We start from the raw sequence: 20,294 nt of genomic DNA, 5'->3' as shown, positions 1-20,294 counted from the left end.
TTTCCCTCCCTAACACATAAACTACACTATCACCATAGTGGATTTTCTGCACTAATTTCCCCACTAAGCTAATGGATTCCACACCCACATTTGTCATAAGCCTTGCAGGGTTTCTAATCACCTGCTCCATGGCCTGCTCTAAATTCGTAATGTTACCCTCCCTGTAGAGCTCTATCTGTGTTCGCAGACAAGATGGGGGCACCTTCCCCGGTAGGGTGAAGACCTTCTGGCATCACCAAGCCACGGCGGTCCCACAACGAAGGCCAGTAATCAATGAAACTTAAACCTTGCTGTCTACACAATTGTGCGAAAGAAAAAAGCCAACAGATGCCTAAATAAATGAGCCAAAAGATGCTGAAAAAATGGGCCAACAGACGGCAAAACAAATGAACCAACAGATGGTGAAAGAAATGAGCCAATAGCCAAAGAATGAATACTTAAGTCTGATTCACATATTCACTTACTAGGTGACAACTGACACTGCTGAAAAGACCCACTCTGCTGCAGCAACTGTCAGTCCCTCAGTAAACAACCATTGGGGTGACCAAACCCAAAGTATATCTTCATCTACTTCCAGCACTGTGGACCAAAGAGAGCCCAACCACTGCACATCTTTTATAGTTTCCTGGAAGCACTCTGGGTATGTCTCAATGATCGCTAACCAGCCTTGTCATTCCTGAAACACAGCTTTGGGCAATTTAGAGAAATTTAGTAACTCATGTAGTGCTGTTTTGTGCGCTTTGCTTTGCAGAGTGTTGCATCGTGTAGTTTGTTAACTTTGTTGTGTTGCATGTACCCAGTGCATCCTGCAGGTACTTTTGTCCAATAAGCTTCAGGTATTCTTCAATGCTCTTTGTTGCCAGTGTGTTCTCCCTGAAGATCAGCTGGTCATTCTCTCTGCAACGGTCCACTTCTGACATCATCAGATCTGTGAGGAAGTCCTGTAGACAGTGAACAATATTTTATTTTGAAAGTGTGTTTCACAGCACAATATTTGCTGGATAATTATTTTTGGACCCTTTTGACAAAAAAAAGCAAAAAAAAAAAAAGGCACTGACACTAAAATGTCTCAGCAAAGTCACTTTAAATTACTCGATAATTAAAAGGACACTTTTGAAACTTTTCAACCTAGGCTTTATTTTAAGAGGTTGTGGAGTTGATCTATTCACTCGGGACAAAAATAAATCTAATCAGCGCAGTAATGATTCGGAACACAAACACCATCAAGGGATAAAGGGCTAATTACTGTAAAGTGCAAGCTAAAAACAGCTGACAACAGAAGCCACTCAACATGAAAAAATATCCGGTACCATGGAAAGGATCCATGCAGAGGTAAATGTGAGCATGTGTAAACATGTGCATTTCAGGTATTGCTTTCAAACTGCACAAATGTCCTCTGGACCAACATTGACACAGAGAAGGTGTCTGAGTGATGTGTGAACCTTGTGATCTACTTGAAAGTCACAGTAGTCTGGCAATGGCTTACCTTAGCCTTGCCTGTGCTGTGTAGGATGTGGACCAGTGCTGCAGCGAGCTCCTCTTTGGCTCGCAGGCTGATGGACGCTTCCAAGCTGCTGCACAGCAGCAGGTAGTTGGAGCTGATAAACTCTGCAAACTCTTTGTACTGCTCCATCGGCAAGATGATGATGCTCTGATAACGAGCTTTGATCCTCACTGATGGACCTGACGACTTTCCTGGAAACATCATTCTCATTATGGTTACCATAGTAACAGTGCTGACAAAGCTGTGAACATTGACACAGACATGTCTCCTGAACACTGCCACCTACTGAATGGTTTGTGGATGCTAATAATAATAATACATTTTATTTCTAAAGCACCTTACATTTGACAAGCAAATCTCAAGGCGCTACTGTAAAAATACAACAAAATAAAATACAGTAGAATGGGAAAAGAAAACAATTAAGAAAAAGCTTTTAAGAACAAGCAAGTCTTTAAGTGTTTTTTAAAAGTTTCAGCTGACTGTGGCAGTCTTAGATGGTAGGGAAGAGCATTCTACAGTTGGGGTGCAGCCACCTGGAAGGTCCTATCTCCCATAGTGTGGAGTTTGGCCTCTGAAAGCTGGAGTTGGTGACTGTCAGAAGAGCGAAGGTGATGTTGGACTGTAGGGACTGATCAGGTCTTTAAGGTACACGGTACGCTGCCATAGACACACTGATAGGTCAGGAGACAGATCTTATATTCAATCCTGAACCTAACAGGGAGCCAGTGGAAGTTTTTAAAGATGGGTGTGATGTGCGTGGACGTCCGCACCCCCATCAGGATCCAAGCAGCGCAGTTCTGAATATACTGCAGTCTCTGTAGGCTCCTGCCAGGTGTCCCGATGCTGAATGGAATTTAGGAGAAGGTGTGGTTGAAGATAAATGTAGGAGGAAAAGAGTTTGTTTGTCAGATTATTTGGAGGCCTAGGTCTGCTGGCCAGCACTGCTTCTTTTAAATCCTTCAGGAGACTATAAAGACATCACCTCACTGACAATTTATGCAGCCAGTCTGCTCTGTGTCAGCCTGATCCTGTCAGGTCTCAAAAGCCAAGCATAACGGGTCCTGATTAGTACTTGGATAGGAGACCACTTCAGAAGACTAGGGGCTGCATGTGTGTCTTCAAGTACAACTGGAAGTGCGTCAGGAAGGGCATCCAGTGTAAAACTTGTGCCAAATCCCAAAGTGAATCTGTGCTGGATCCATTGTGGTGACCCTGAACAAAAATGGGAGCAGTCACAAGGCAACAACAATTTCACTGTCAATTTAAGGTCACATGCAGCCTTTTTATGAACACTGAGACTGTGGCTGGTTGAGATTTTTTTAAGGGCACTGGTTACCAGATACATGTTGGTAGCCTTTAATATACCTGTAGACCAGCCCACGTCCACCTTATGTGTGGGGCAGCACTGTTTCTGTTAGTGTTTGATCCAAAAAATGATTAACTAATGCAAACTCAATCTGAATTGATTAATTTTTTCTGTACCAAATATGAAGAAAACAATGAAGTCTGGGATGCATCAGGGGTTAGTTCTGGGCCCACTGCTATTTTCCGACCCTGTACATAATTTTCTTGACTAAAGTGGAATAAATCATCCATACACACACACACACACACACACACACACACACACACACACACACACACACACACACACACACACACACACACACACACACACACACACACACACTAGATCTGGCACAATCAGCCCCAAACAGGTGTGCCTTCAGCCAATCAGAAGACAGATGAATCAGCAATACATTACCTCGGCTGCTGCTGGGCGTGCTCACCGAGTACCACTTCTCCACCAGCTGCCTGCCCGTCACAGAGGCCACAGGGATGTTGACCAATCCCACATAGCTGCTCTTGTCCTTCTTCCTCTTCCTTTCTGTGTCTTTGTAGAGGTGAAGGGTCATGGTGGAGATGGACGGCAGGCTGCTAAAGTCAAAACGCTCACCCCAAAAGATGGTATCTGTCTTCAGCTTACAGGACGTCCTGGCGTACAGGCTATCATCTAGACACAGCTCACAGAAGTACCTAAAGGACACAATCAATCAATCAATCAATTTTTTTATATAGCGCCAAATCACAACAAACAGTTGCCCCAAGGCGCTTTATATTGTAAGGCAAGGCCATACAATAATTATGTAAAACCCCAACGGTCAAAACGACCCCCTGTGAGCAAGCACTTGGCTACAGTGGGAAGGAAAAACTCCCTTTTAACAGGAAGAAACCTCCAGCAGAACCAGGCTCAGGGAGGGGCAGTCTTCTGCTGGGACTGGTTGGGGCTGAGGGAGAGAACCAGGAAAAAGACATGCTGTGGAGGGTAGCAGAGATCGATCACTAATGATTAAATGCAGAGTGGTGCATACAGAGCAAAAAGAGAAAGAAACACTCAGTGCATCATGGGAACCCCCCAGCAGTCTACGTCTATAGCAGCATAACTAAGGGATGGTTCAGGGTCACCTGATCCAGCCCTAACTATAAGCTTTAGCAAAAAGGAAAGTTTTAAGCCTAATCTTAAAAGTAGAGAGGGTGTCTGTCTCCCTGATCTGAATTGGGAGCTGGTTCCACAGGAGAGGAGCCTGAAAGCTGAAGGCTCTGCCTCCCATTCTACTCTTACAAACCCTAGGAACTACAAGTAAGCCTGCAGTCTGAGAGCGAAGCGCTCTATTGGGGTGATATGGTACTACGAGGTCCCTAAGATAAGATGGGACCTGATTATTCAAAACCTTATAAGTAAGAAGAAGAATTTTAAATTCTATTCTAGAATTAACAGGAAGCCAATGAAGAGAGGCCAATATGGGTGAGATATGCTCTCTCCTTCTAGTCCCCGTCAGTACTCTAGCTGCAGCATTTTGAATTAACTGAAGGCTTTTTAGGGAACTTTTAGGACAACCTGATAATAATGAATTACAATAGTCCAGCCTAGAGGAAATAAATGCATGAATTAGTTTTTCAGCATCACTCTGAGACAAGACCTTTCTGATTTTAGAGATATTGCGTAAATGCAAAAAAGCAGTCCTACATATTTGTTTAATATGCGCTTTGAATGACATATCCTGATCAAAAATGACTCCAAGATTTCTCACAGTATTACTAGAGGTCAGGGTAATGCCATCCAGAGTAAGGATCTGGTTAGACACCATGTTTCTAAGATTTGTGGGGCCAAGTACAATAACTTCAGTTTTATCTGAGTTTAAAAGCAGGAAATTAGAGGTCATCCATGTCTTTATGTCTGTAAGACAATCCTGCAGTTTAGCTAATTGGTGTGTGTCCTCTGGCTTCATGGATAGATAAAGCTGGGTATCATCTGCGTAACAATGAAAATTTAAGCAATACCGTCTAATAATACTGCCTAAGGGAAGCATGTATAAAGTGAATAAAATTGGTCCTAGCACAGAACCTTGTGGAACTCCATAATTAACTTTAGTCTGTGAAGAAGATTCCCCATTTACATGAACAAATTGTAATCTATTAGACAAATATGATTCAAACCACCGCAGCGCAGTGCCTTTAATACCTATGGCATGGTCTAATCTCTGTAATAAAATTTTATGGTCAACAGTATCAAAAGCAGCACTGAGGTCTAACAGAACAAGCACAGAGATGAGTCCACTGTCCGAGGCCATAAGAAGATCATTTGTAACCTTCACTAATGCTGTTTCTGTACTATGATGAATTCTAAAACCTGACTGAAACTCTTCAAATAGACCATTCCTCTGCAGATGATCAGTTAGCTGTTTTACAACTACCCTTTCAAGAATTTTTGAGAGAAAAGGAAGGTTGGAGATTGGCCTATAATTAGCTAAGATAGCTGGGTCAAGTGATGGCTTTTTAAGTAATGGTTTAATTACTGCCACCTTAAAAGCCTGTGGTACATAGCCAACTAACAAAGATAGATTGATCATATTTAAGATCGAAGCATTAAATACACAGAATATGACCAGAGTCCACTCAGGTCTACAGACATCACTGTCCTCCACAACAACCCTAATCCTGATTGATAAACATCCAGTGATCCAGTCAGGTCCTATTTGGGCATGTCCTACACTTCATCCGGTCTCTGAGGTGCCCAGAACTGAGACATAGACACGGTTTCAGTGGACATCCAGACCAACAGATGTGTGACCGCGCATCTTTTGGTTCACCCTGCAAGTTACTCAGACCAATGAGAAGTGGGCCTGCTGTAATGTGTGCCTGCCACACTGCATCTGTGGCTGGATGAATTTTACAGCATGTACTAAGGAAACACTAGTGAGACTGTTGGCGCACATCGCACCACAGCTGTGAAAACTGATCTTTCAGTCAACAAGGCATCAAATCTAGGCTTGTGTCTCTCACGTAACGTCTATCAAACAGGCTACGTTCCACCCAGTCAAAGCCACAAAAGCCTGGAAGTCCTTCAGGGCAGTCTGGGTGTGTTGGCAACCCCCTCACAGTCCTGATCATTGAACTGTTTGTCGTAAAATGGTGGTACATCTAAATGTTTGCTGTCGATGAAACATTGTTTCTGTGTAGGCTCTCAGTTGTCCAGGTGGTTTCCATAGTAGAGAAGCTTGAATCTTCGACTGGACTGGGTTGCTTGACGCGAGGACGTTTCGCTTCAAATCGCAGAAGCTTCCTCAGCTAAAATTCTTGCTCTGGTAGTCTGACTTCTGTCTTGACTCTTGTAGAGAAGAAAATACAGAAGCCAACAAAAGCTGGAGTTTTTTAAACCTAACCAGACCCCTCCTACCGAGAGGCCGACTGCTATAGGCTAGTGACTAAACAATAGCTCTAATTAGCACCTATTGTGTTCTAGTTAGCACCCTCCTAATGACAGGGCAGCTGTCCCTCCTAATGATGGGACGGAAGCCTCTCCTAATGGCTCCCTTGACGACTCTGCTGATGACGTGAATGACTCATTACCATGAACAAAAGACTGAAACTGACCTTTTCCTGCTTCTTCATTCTTCTTTTTCTTATTTCTTAAAGGTTGCTGTCAGAATAACATACAGTGATGATGATGTCAGCTGAGGTGGTCCTACCTCTTCTTAGCAGGTAGGTCTTTGCCCTCAATGACCCAAACCATCAGAACATTCTCCAGCCTCCTGCTGTTGTCTTTGTTGGGATGAACGGCTCTTCTCAGGTTCTCCATCCATTTATCCCTCTCTGCTGCTGAGCGACACGAGAAACACTTGGTTCCTGTTGACGTCGTCACCTGGAAGACACAACGGGAACGAATACACAACGGAGCCAAATACACAACAGGGCCAAATACTCAACAGGGCCAAATACTCAACGGGGTTCAATATACAATGGGATCGAATACACAGTGTGACTAAATACACAACATCACTGAATAGACAATGTGACTGAATACACAACACCACCGAATACACAACGGAGCCAAACACACAATAGGGCCAAATACTCAACAGGGTTAAATATACAATGGGATTGAATACACAGTGTGACTAAATACACAACATCACTGAATAGACAATGTGACTGAATACACAACAGGAATGAATACACAACGGAGCCAAATACACAACAGGACCGAATACACAACAAAGCCAAACACACAACAGGACCGAATACACAACAAAGCCAAATACACAACAGGACCGAATACACAACAGGGCCGAATACACAACATGACCGAATACACAACAAAGCCAAATACACAACATCACTGAATACACAACAGAGCCAAATACACAACATCACTGAATACACAACAAAGCCAAATACACAACAGGACCAAATACACAACAGAGCCAAATACTCAACGGGGTTCAATATACAATGGGATCGAATACACAGTGTGACTAAATACACAACATCACTGAATAGACAATGTGACTGAATACACAACATCACTGAATACACAACAAAGCCAAATACACAACAGGACCAAATACACAACAGAGCCAAATACTCAACGGGGTTCAATATACAATGGGATCGAATACACAGTGTGACTAAATACACAACATCACCGAATACACAATGGAGCCAAACACACAAAAGGGCCAAATACTCAACAGGGTTAAATATACAATGGGATTGAATACACAGTGTGACTAAATACACAACATCACTGAATAGACAATGTGACTGAATACACAACAGGACTGAATACACAACGGAGCCAAATACACAACAGGACCGAATACACAACAAAGCCAAACACACAACAGGACCGAATACACAACAAAGCCAAATACACAACAGGACCGAATACACAACAGGGCCGAATACACAACATGACCGAATACACAACAAAGCCAAATACACAACATCACTGAATACACAACAAAGCCAAATACACAACAGGACCAAATACACAACAGAGCCAAATACTCAACGGGGTTCAATATACAATGGGATCGAATACACAGTGTGACTAAATACACAACATCACTGAATAGACAATGTGACTGAATACACAACATCACCGAATACACAATGGAGCCAAATACTCAACGGGGTCGAATATACAATGGGATTGAATACACAGTGTGACCAAATACACATAATCACTGAATAAACAACGGAGCCGAATACACAACAGGACCAAATACACAACAGGACCGAATACACAACAGGACCGAATACACAATCAATCAATCAATCAATCAATCAATTTTTTTTATATAGCGCCAAATCACAACAAACAGTTGCCCCAAGGCGCTTTATATTGTAAGGCAAGGCCATACAATAATTATGTAAAACCCCAACGGTCAAAACGACCCCCTGTGAGCAAGCACTTGGCTACAGTGGGAAGGAAAAACTCCCTTTTAACAGGAAGAAACCTCCAGCAGAACCAGGCTCAGGGAGGGGCAGTCTTCTGCTGGGACTGGTTGGGGCTGAGGGAGAGAACCAGGAAAAAGACATGCTGTGGAGGGGAGCAGAGATCGATCACTAATGATTAAATGCAGAGTGGTGCATACAGAGCAAAAAGAGAAAGAAACAGTGCATCATGGGAACCCCCCAGCAGTCTACGTCTATAGCAGCATAACTAAGGGATGGTTCAGGGTCACCTGATCCAGCCCTAACTATAAGCTTTAGCAAAAAGGAAAGTTTTAAGCCTAATCTTAAAAGTAGAGAGGGTGTCTGTCTCCCTGATCTGAATTGGGAGCTGGTTCCACAGGAGAGGAGCCTGAAAGCTGAAGGCTCTGCCTCCCATTCTACTCTTACAAACCCTAGGAACTACAAGTAAGCCTGCAGTCTGAGAGCGAAGCGCTCTATTGGGGTGATATGGTACTACGAGGTCCCTAAGATAAGATGGGACCTGATTATTCAAAACCTTATAAGTAAGAAGAAGAATTTTAAATTCTATTCTAGAATTAACAGGAAGCCAATGAAGAGAGGCCAATATGGGTGAGATATGCTCTCTCCTTCTAGTCCCCGTCAGCACTCTAGCTGCAGCATTTTGAATTAACTGAAGGCTTTTTAGGGAACTTTTAGGACAACCTGATAATAATGAATTACAATAGTCCAGCCTAGAGGAAATAAATGCATGAATTAGTTTTTCAGCATCACTCTGAGACAAGACCTTTCTGATTTTAGAGATATTGCGTAAATGCAAAAAAGCAGTCCTACATATTTGTTTAATATGCGCTTTGAATGACATATCCTGATCAAAAATGACTCCAAGATTTCTCACAGTATTACTAGAGGTCAGGGTAATGCCATCCAGAGTAAGGATCTGGTTAGACACCATGTTTCTAAGATTTGTGGGGCCAAGTACAATAACTTCAGTTTTATCTGAGTTTAAAAGCAGGAAATTAGAGGTCATCCATGTCTTTATGTCTGTAAGACAATCCTGCAGTTTAGCTAATTGGTGTGTGTCCTCTGGCTTCATGGATAGATAAAGCTGGGTATCATCTGCGTAACAATGAAAATTTAAGCAATACCGTCTAATAATACTGCCTAAGGGAAGCATATATAAAGTGAATAAAATTGGTCCTAGCACAGAACCTTGTGGAACTCCATAATTAACTTTAGTCTGTGAAGAAGATTCCCCATTTACATGAACAAATTGTAATCTATTAGACAAATATGATTCAAACCACCGCAGCGCAGTGCCTTTAATACCTATGGCATGCTCTAATCTCTGTAATAAAATTTTATGGTCAACAGTATCAAAAGCAGCACTGAGGTCTAACAGAACAAGCACAGAGATGAGTCCACTGTCCGAGGCCATAAGAAGATCATTTGTAACCTTCACTAATGCTGTTTCTGTACTATGATGAATTCTAAAACCTGACTGAAACTCTTCAAATAGACCATTCCTCTGCAGATGATCAGTTAGCTGTTTTACAACTACCCTTTCAAGAATTTTTGAGAGAAAAGGAAGGTTGGAGATTGGCCTATAATTAGCTAAGATAGCTGGGTCAAGTGATGGCTTTTTAAGTAATGGTTTAATTACTGCCACCTTAAAAGCCTGTGGTACATAGCCAACTAACAAAGATAGATTGATCATATTTAAGATCGAAGCATTAAATAATGGTAGGGCTTCCTTGAGCAGCCTGGTAGGAATGGGGTCTAATAAACATGTTGATGGTTTGGATGAAGTAACTAATGAAAATAACTCAGACAGAACAATCGGAGAGAAAGAGTCTAACCAAATACCGGCATCACTGAAAGCAGCCAAAGATAACGATACGTCTTTGGGATGGTTATGAGTAATTTTTTCTCTAATAGTTAAAATTTTGTTAGCAAAGAAAGTCATGAACTCATTACTAGTTAAAGTTAATGGAATACTCAGCTCAATAGAGCTCTGACTCCTTGTCAGCCTGGCTACAGTGCTGAAAAGAAACCTGGGGTTGTTTTTATTTTCTTCAATTAGTGATGAGTAGAAAGATGTCCTAGCTTTACGGAGGGCTTTTTTATAGAGCAACAGACTCTTTTTCCAGGCTAAGTGAAGATCTTCTAAATTAGTGAGACGCCATTTCCTCTCCAACCAGAGAAATTTCACACGATGGTCCCAGATCCATACAGCCATCTGTTTAGAAATGAAATGGTCGTTTCAGCCTGTCGATCGCGGCTCGGAGCACGGTGTGCCGTGCGCCATTGTGGGCCGTCCTTAAAGCGGTAGTAACACTCCTTAATCTCTGTGAAGCCCATAAAATTTTCACCGAAAGCCATGTGAATTTTCCGAATGGTTTCCAGCTGCCTGTCTCTAACACTTTCTGAAAAAATTCTGATGGAAAAAAAGCCCAAATCATTCTGCCATTTCCTCGCAATGAAAAAAACGACGAGAGGGGTGGAGCAGTGCTCACTCAAAGCCTGCCCACAGGCGAATGACGCAACCGACAGGCGTGAAAAAACTCACGCATGTGCACGAAGGTTCAAGCCTGGTTGATGTAATCACACGTGATTCAAATCCATATATTTTTGCATAAAATAAAAAGGTCGGATACTTTTCTCACAGACCTTGTACAGTGACAAAGTAATACGACTGATTTTTATTCTTCTGACCTTGGCAATGGTTAATATCCTGAGCAGAGCGGAGAATCAGATGCTCAAACGAATGATATTTGTAACAACAGCTAATAATTTAAACCTAGATTTATAAATAAGAGCAACACCCCCGCCTTGCTTCGCATCACGAGTGACGTGACTAAATGTATATGTTGGTGGGCAGGCCTCATTTAAGGGGAGGACAGCTGTAGGTTTAAGCCAGGTTTCACATAGCTCAATCATATCTAAGTGATGATCAATAATTAGATCATTGATCAACAATGATTTTGAGGACAGTGATCTTATGTTAATGAGACCCAGACTAAGGACCTCAGTGGAGTTGACAGTTGAACTGTTTGGGTTTAGGGGTGGTTCCAGAGTAGCATATATAAGATACCTAGACGTAGGTGTAGGTTTAAGACATTCCACACGCGTTGTTGGTAGCAGACACGAAATCTTTGCTATTGCTGGAACAACCACTGGGCCATCCTCAATTTCAACATCATCCAATATAGTAATGGGTATTAAGTTTGGAAAGCATATCCCTCTATGATTTTTATGGACACGACTACTGAAGCAGGCCACAGTCTCAACTTGATGAAATTCCCTCCCTGGCAAATAAACTGCGCTATCACCATAGTGGATTTTCTGCACTAAATTCCCCGCTAAGCTAATGGATTCCACACCCACATTTGTCATAAACCTTGCAGGGTCTCTAATCACCTGCTCCGTGGCCTGCTGTAGATTCCTAATGTTACCCTCCCTGTAGAGCTCTATCTATGTTCGCAGACAAGATGGCAGCGCCTTCGCCAGTAGGGTGTAGGCCATCCGGCATCATTTTTACTTTATATAAATGATATTTTTAATGTGTGCAAGATATTAAAATTAGTATTATTTGCAGATGACACAAGTATTTTTTGTTCTGCTGGGGATTTGCAGAAACTACTAAGGAACATCACTACAGAAATGGGAAAGCTGAAAATGTGGTTTGACAGAAATAAATTATCATTAAACTTAAGTAAAACAAAATATATTTTATTTGGCAATTGTAATAAAGACATACAAGTACAGGGGGTGGATATTGAAAGAGTACGAGGTCTGTCCAAAAAGTAACGGACCTTTTTATTTTTTTCAAAAACTATATGGATTTGAATCACATGTGATTACATCAGACAAGCTTGAACCTTCGTGCGCATGCGTGAGTTTTTTCATGCCTGTCGGTTGCATCATTCTCCTGTGGACAGGCTTTGAGTGAGCACTGGTCCACCCCTCCCGTCGGATTTCTTTTGTCTGAGAACTTGCTGAGAGACTGCTGCTTTGCTCCATGAAATGTTTTTCAGAAACTGTTAGAGACAGGCAGTTGGAAACCATTCGATAGATTCAGTTGGATATCGGTGAAGATTCTGTCGGCGTCACGTGGATTATGGACTGTTAAAACCTTTTTAAAGATGGCCCACAGCGGCGGAGGGCGCGTGGTGCACCGAGCAGCCATCAACAGGCTGGATCGACCAGATCATTTCTAAACTGAACGCTGTGTTGATCCGAGACATCGTGTGACTACCACAGAAATGGCAACAGAGCTGGACATAGCACTTTTGTGGCACATTCCACTGTTACAGGAGATTTTGTAATGAAAGACGTGCGGAGGATTTCACGCGTCGGCATGGAGCAGCTCAGGACACGCAGCAAAAAAACACCTCCGTCTTGGAAGTCTCACAGGACATGTTGGGGCATGTCCAGCTGTTACACAATTTCTCGGATACTCACTCGACTGAAAGCCATTGAAAGCCGTCTGAATCTTCTGAATGGTTTCCAACACGGAGGTGTTTTTTTTTCCTGCGCATCCTGAGCTGCTTTGTGCCGACGCGCAAAATTATCCCCACGTCTTTCATTACAAAATCTCCTGTAACTAGAGGTGCACCGATCGATCGGCCACAATCATTATCGGCCGATCACGCTTTGATCGGTTTGATCGGTGATCGGCAAAATGCGAAAATGATCACAACAGTGCAGGCAGTAGTGCAGGGAGCACTTGGTGTGTTTGTCAGGAAAATGATAATTTCTCTACATTGATTACAGACCCTGCAGCGGGTCCGTGATCAACTTTTCTACAGCGTGGCTTTGCTCTGAACCTTGAACCAATCGAACCAGTGGTTCACAGATTGAAGCAATGCTTTGAGCCTTTTGCTTCGTTTATACTTTCTTTCTTTCGCTTAATTTTCCCTCGCTAAAACCCTAAAGAGCATACGTCTGTGAGTATTATTTACCTTTTCTATGATAAACCGACCTGTTATGGTCTTCTGAAACAGTTGATAGATGTATTTTATAACTTAAAAATGGGAGTGATGCTAACGCGTTAGCATGTCTATGGCATTTTCAATGTTGAAAGTTAGCATTACGCATTTGCAGCTGTCATCACGTTCGGGTGCATTTGTTTTCAAATTGTAATATTTCTTAAATTTATTTTTGTTTATATATTAATTTATTATTATTTTGGGCATGATCCAAATATGTACTTGATCGGTATCGGCCGATCAAAATTTCAGTGATCGGTGATCGGCCTAAAAAATCCTGATCGGTGCACCTCTACCTGTAACAGTGGAATGTACCGCAAAAGTGCTATGTCCAGCTCTGTTTCCATTTCTGTGGTAGTCACATAATGTCTGTTGGGAAGGTGTCGTGACATGGACCCACAACAGGGGGCGGTAATGAACGGACAATGGATAAGCCAAAAGTAACAATTTAATGTTGTGAATCGCACAACGAAATACAGACAATAACAATAATGTGGATTGTCAATTATACACCAGGTGACGTGTGGGCAGGCTCGAAGATAGAAGACGTCTGGCGAGAGAAGAGCCGGATCCCACACAGCTTCCATCACCAACGGATCTGAAGAACACCGGAGCCGCCAAGTCCTGCACCCCAGGTGGCCACTGTCTTCAGCAGTCAGACCCGGTACTGCTGGCAGAAAACAGAAACAGTTAATGGTGGGTGTGTGAATACACACCCAGCAATCGTGTAAAGCTTAGTTCCTCCGGGAGGGAGAACCTCCACCTCCAGACACAGAATCACCTGTGCAGCTCCTGTCAGTCACTCTCCCTGGAAGGAGTGTGAGGCGAAGACGTCGCAAGTCACACTATCCGCCAATCCAGTTACAGACTGAGTCCACAGGATACATGGCTGCACACTGAACAATGTTCAAACACTCAGAAAATCACAGCAGAGAAAGATTACCTGGAACGGTAGCTGATTTCTTGGCGAGGAGGTGGAGTTGCAGTCCGGCTTATATGGTGATGAGTTGAACGAGTGACAGCTGGTGCTGATAAGTGACAGCTGTCACTCCCAGCGGCTCCGACGCCCTCTCGTGCTTGAAGCCCGCACTCCAAGCAGGGCGCCATCTGGTGGTAGTGGGCCAGCAGTACCTCCTCTTCAGTGGCCCACACAACAATGTCCCGGATCAACACAGCGTTCAGTTTAGAAATGATCTGGTCGATCCAGTCTGTCGATGGTCGCTCGGCACGCCGCGCGTCCTCTGCCGCTGTGGGCATCTTTAAAAAGGTTTTAACAGTTCATAATCCGCGTGACGCCGACAGAATCTTCACCGATATCCAACTGAATCTATCGAATGGTTTCCAACTGCCTGTCTCTAACAGTTTCTGAAAAAAATTTCATGGAGCAAAGCAGCAGTCTCTCAGCAAGTTCTCAGACAAAAGAAATCCGACGGGAGGAGTGGACCAGTGCTCACTCAAAGCCTGCCCACAGGCGAATGATGCAACCGACAGGTGTGGAAAAACTCACGCATGTGCACGAAGGTTCAAGCTTGTCTGATGCAATCACACGTGATTCAAATCCATATAGTTTTTGAAAAAAATAAAAAGGTCAGATACTTTTTGGACAGACCTCGTATATGAAACTGTCTTGGGGTGATAATTGATGATAAAATAAACTGGAAGTCTCATATAAAACATATACAGAGCAAACTGTCAGGAAACATTTCAGTTCTGAACAAAGTTAAATACATTCTGGACCACAACTCACTCCACATTCTCTACTGCTCACTGATCTCACCATATTTACACTATTATGCAGAGGTCTGGGGCAATAATTATAAATGTACAACACAACCATTATTCATACTGCAGAAAAGAGCTATAAGAATAATTCATAATACTGGTTATAGAGACCACACAAATTCAGATCAGTAAATTTTAATTTACTGATCTGGTTCATTTTCAATCAGTACAAATCGTGTATAAAGCAATAAACAATTTACTTCCTGGAAATATTAAAATCATGTTCTTTAATAGAGTAGGGAATTATAATCTGAGGGGGGAGTTTAACTTCAAACATCAGTAGGCACGTACAACATTAAAAGGTTTTTGTATTTTTGTTTGTGGAGTGAGGATGTGGAACAGACTGAGGGTGGAGCTCAACCAAAGTCCAAGCATGAACCAGTTTAAGCAGCGGTATAGGCACATGGTTTTTTTCTAGGTATAATGAGGAGGAAGGGTGTTGAGGGTTGGGGTGTTTTGCTGATCATTGTTTAGTTGTGTGCACTTTGTTTTTCTGTCTTGTAAATATGTAGTATAAAATCACACGCATTGCGTATGTATATATGTATGTATCTACACTAGAGATGTTTATGATGACTTGAGTTTGTGTTGTGTTAAATGTGTTTGTATTAGAGTCTGGTCTGCTTGAGGTTTCTTCCTCAATACATCAGAGGGAGTTTTTCCCTTACCACTGTCGCCTGTGTGCTTGCTCCGGGGGTTGGTAATGAGTATATATGCATGTACGTATGTATATAAGGGGTGGGCGTTTATAAGCTTTGCTTCTGCTCACCCCCTTTTGGTCACACATGTCACTGTGGAATTGTCTTGTGTATCAGTTTTTTGTTACTGTTGAGTTTGTGTGCCAAATAAATAAATAAGTTCATTCATTCATTCATTCAATTTATTTGAATGTATTAGGCACATATATGCTCATACACAAACAAACAAAACTCACAGACAAAGTAGTTAAAGAAAAGAAAAAGAAAAGAAAAAGAAAACAATGTACATAGTGCCAAAAAGGCGTTGGCAAAAGCAACGCTTATCAGTGCCTGCACCCCTCCATACAGTCAAATTAAACCAGGCTATGTGCCCGATCATGAATGATCATTTCCAAACAAAATGTGAAGTGAAATTACATATTTTCCAAACAGCTCCTATTGCGTGCTCGATTCCACCAGACATTTTCAGTAGTAAGGATTCAAGTGTAGCAGATTCTTCATACAACACAAAAACTCAATCTGTTTCCTCAGATAAATATCCAGAAAACACCATATCTTTATATAAATATTTGAACCGCTTAATATTTGGACATTGTTTGAGTTCCTCAGGTAGCTTATTCCATTTTTTTGGGGCCACAAATGGAGACACAGAAGCATTTCCTGGTCATCCGAGCACCCACAATTTTAAATTTTTACAAACCCCTTAAATTATATATTCCTTCTCTTGGTCAAACAAATCTTGAATTCTAAATAGCAATTGCTTATTTTTCACTTTGTACATCAATTGAACAGTCTTGAACGTTACCATATCATAGAGTTTTAATATTTTCGATTTAATGAACAGTGGGTTGGTGTGATCACGATACCCTGCATTGTGGATTGTTCTTAATGCTCTTTTTGAAGGATGAATAATGTTTGCACTGTAGTTTTATAGTTATTTCCCCAGACTTCTGCACAATAAGTCAGGTAAGGTGCAATCAATGCACAATGCAGAGTATGTAGTGATTTGCCATCAAGAATACTTTTTGATACTTTCTTTTGAATATGTTGAATATGAGCTTTCTCGTTGATTCTTTCATCAATAATCACACCTAACAACTTATTCTCTTTGACACATTCTATGTTTACTCCTTCTATATTTAACTGTATTTCTGCATCATTTTCATGATTTCCAAATAACATTATTTTAGTTTTAGACCATTTTAATGACAGTTTCTTAATATCAAACCAACTCTTGAACTTTATCATTTCCGTTCCTAAATCAGATAGCATTTGTTGCAAATTATCTCCTGAACAAAACAGGCTTGTGTCATCTGCAAAGAGAACTACTCTGAACATATCTGAAACGCTACATTAATCGTTCATGTACAAAATAAATAACTTTGGTCCCAACACAGAACCCTGGGGAACCCCACAAACGATGTCCAGATACAAAGAACAGCAGTCCCAAAGTTTAACAAACTGCGTCCGGTTTTCTAAATAGCTTTTAATCCAGTTCAGAGCCACTCCTCTGATCCTATACAGTTCCATCTTTTGAAATAATATGTTGTGATTGATTGTGTCAAAAGCCTTTCTTACGTCAATAAATAGACCTATTACTATATTCCTTTGGTCCACATGTTTATTGATCTCTTCTACTGCATCGAGCAATGGCAGTGTAGTGGATCTTTTTGCTCTAAACTCATACTGACAGTCATCAAGCAGGTTGTGTCATTCTATAAATTTATCCAGTCTGTTATTGTAAAGCTTTTCCAATGTCTTTGAAAATTGTGACAATAAAGACACAGAACTGTAATTAGTAAAAAGATGTTTGTCACCAGACAAACAGCAGTCTTTTTGTTTGTCACCAGTTTTCAGTGACGACTTGTATTTAGCCACTACTTGTGTTCAGTGATGACTTGTATTGAGTGAAGACATGTTTTCAGTGATGATGTGGATTCGGTGCCATTGTGTATTCAGTGCTGTTGTGTATTCGACGATGTTGTGTATTTGGTGACTGCATGTACGAGGTCTACTAGAAAAGTATCTGACATTATTATTTTTTTCAAAAACCATATGGATTTGAATCACGTGTGATTGCGTCAGACAAGCTTGAACCCTCGTGCGAATGCGTGAGTTTTTCCACGCCTGTCGGTTGCGTTATTCGCCTGTGAGCAGGCTTTGAGTGAGGAGTGGTCCACCCCCTCTGTGGATTTTCATTGCCAGGAAATGGCGGAATGATTTGGGCTTTTTTTCCATCAGAATTTTTTCAGAAACTGTTAAAGACTGGCAGCTGGAAACCATTAGAAAAATTTATCTGGCTTTTCGTGAAAATGTTACGGGCTTGGTAGAGAATAAGGAGTGTTACTGTCGCTTTAAGGACGGCCCCGAGCGGCTGTGGGGCGCGCTGCGCTCCGAAGCCGCCATCAACAGGCTGAACGACCATTTCATTTCTGAACGGATGGCTGTCTGGATCCGTGACCATCGTGTGCCATTTCTCTGGTTATCACAAGAGCTGGACATCAACCATTTTCCGGCAGATTTCACTTTTAACAAGAGATTTTGTCATGGAAAGCCGAGCGGAGGCTTCGCGCGTCACGATGGATTCGCTACTGGAGCGAGACAAAACCAAAACCTGTCTCACAGGACGGCTTTGAGATGGCATTCAGACAGCTGTCGGTGGTTTTTTCCATCGAGTGATTATCCGAGAAATTGTGGATGTGCCTGGACATGCCAGAACATATCCCATGAGGCTTCATCATGGCGTTGCTGTGCGCCATGCGGCACCACCGCAGTGAGCGAAGCCTCCGCTCCTCTTTCCATGACAAAAACTCCTGTAACAGTGGAATGTGCTGTTCATTTCCAAACTGGACTCTGTGTTTTATCCGGGACGTCGTCAGTCTCTGTTTCTGAAAAAATTCTGATGGAAAAAAGCCCAAATCATTCCGCCATTTCCTGACAATGAAAATCCAACGAGGGGGCAGGACCACTCCTCACTCAAAGCCTGCTCACAGGCGAATGACGCAACCGACAGGCGTGGAAAAACTCACGCATGCGCACGAGGGTTCAAGCTTGTCTGATGCAATCACACGTGATTCAAATCCATATGGTTTTTGAAAAAAATAAGGTCGGATAGTTTTCTAATAGACCTCGTATTCTGTGTTGTTGTGTATTCAGTCACGTTGTGTATTTGGTGATGTTGTGTGTTCAGTGATATTGTGTATTCAGTGATGTTGTGTATTCAGTCACATTGTGTATTCAGTGATGTTGTGTATTCAGTCACATTGTGTGTTCGGTCTCGTTGTGTATTCAGTGATGTTGTGTATTCAATCAAACAATCAATCAATTTTTTTTTTATATAGCGCCAAATCACAACAAACAGTTGCCCCAAGGCGCTTTATATTGCAAGGCAAGGCCATACAATAATTATGTAAAACCCCAACGGTCAAAACGACCCCCTGGCTACAGTGGGAAGGAAAAACTCCCTTTTAACAGGAAGAAACCTCCAGCAGAACCAGGCTCAGGGAGGGGCAGTCTTCTGCTGGGACTGGTTGGGGCTGAGGGAGAGAACCAGGAAAAAGACATGCTGTGGAGGGGAGCAGAGATCAATCACTAGTGATTAAATGCAGAGTGGTGCATACAGAGCAAAAAGAGAAAGAAACAGTGCATCATGGGAACCCCCCAGCAGTCTAAGTCTATAGCAGCATAACTAAGGGATGGTTCAGGGTCACCTGATCCAGCCCTAACTATAAGCTTTAGCAAAAAGGAAAGTTTTAAGCCTAATCTTAAAAGTAGAGAGGGTGTCTGTCTCCCTGATCTGAATTGGGAGCTGGTTCCACAGGAGAGGAGCCTGAAAGCTGAAGGCTCTGCCTCCCATTCTACTCTTACAAACCCTAGGAACTACAAGTAAGCCTGCAGTCTGAGAGCGAAGCGCTCTATTGGGGTGATATGGTACTACGAGGGCCCTAAGATAAGATGGGACCTGATTATTCAAAACCTTATAAGTAAGAAGAAGAATTTTAAATTCTATTCTAGAATTAACAGGAAGCCAATGAAGAGAAGCCAATATGGGTGAGATATGCTCTCTCCTTCTAGTCCCCGTCAGTACTCTAGCTGCAGCATATTGAATTAACTGAAGGCTTTTTAGGGAACTTTTAGGACAACCTGATAATAATGAATTACAATAGTCCAGCCTAGAGGAAATAAATGCATGAATTAGTTTTTCAGCATCACTCTGAGACAAGACCTTTCTGATTTTAGAGATATTGCGTAAATGCAAAAAAGCAGTCCTACATATTTGTTTAATATGCGCTTTGAATGATATCCTGATCAAAAATGACTCCAAGATTTCTCACAGTATTACTAGAGGTCAGGGTAATGCCATCCAGAGTAAGGATCTGGTTAGACACCATGTTTCTAAGATTTGTGGGGCCAAGTACAATAACTTCAGTTTTATCTGAGTTTAAAAGCAGGAAATTAGAGGTCATCCATGTCTTTATGTCTGTAAGACAATCCTGAAGTTTAGCTAATTGGTGTGTGTCCTCTGGCTTCATGGATAGATAAAGCACAGATAAAGATAGA

General features: G+C 42.0%; 1 protein-coding gene across 1 annotated transcript in view; it reads right to left on the bottom strand.

Annotated features, from left to right (window-relative positions):
- The window catches only part of dab2ipa (DAB2 interacting protein a), a 161,616-nt gene that overhangs the window by 106,924 nt on the left and 34,398 nt on the right, over positions 1-20,294 (bottom strand). The window contains exons 3-6 of the mRNA XM_034169633.1: positions 6,535-6,707; positions 3,270-3,541; positions 1,487-1,695; positions 797-941 (exon numbers count right to left, since the gene is read on the bottom strand). Of these exons, the coding sequence (XP_034025524.1) occupies positions 797-941; positions 1,487-1,695; positions 3,270-3,541; positions 6,535-6,707 (799 nt within the window). The remainder of the gene's footprint in view (positions 1-796; positions 942-1,486; positions 1,696-3,269; positions 3,542-6,534; positions 6,708-20,294) is intronic.

This window comes from Thalassophryne amazonica, chromosome 5 (assembly GCF_902500255.1).
Source record: "Thalassophryne amazonica chromosome 5, fThaAma1.1, whole genome shotgun sequence".
Lineage (NCBI taxonomy): Eukaryota > Metazoa > Chordata > Actinopteri > Batrachoidiformes > Batrachoididae > Thalassophryne > Thalassophryne amazonica.
This window is presented reverse-complemented; position numbering and strand designations above follow the sequence as displayed.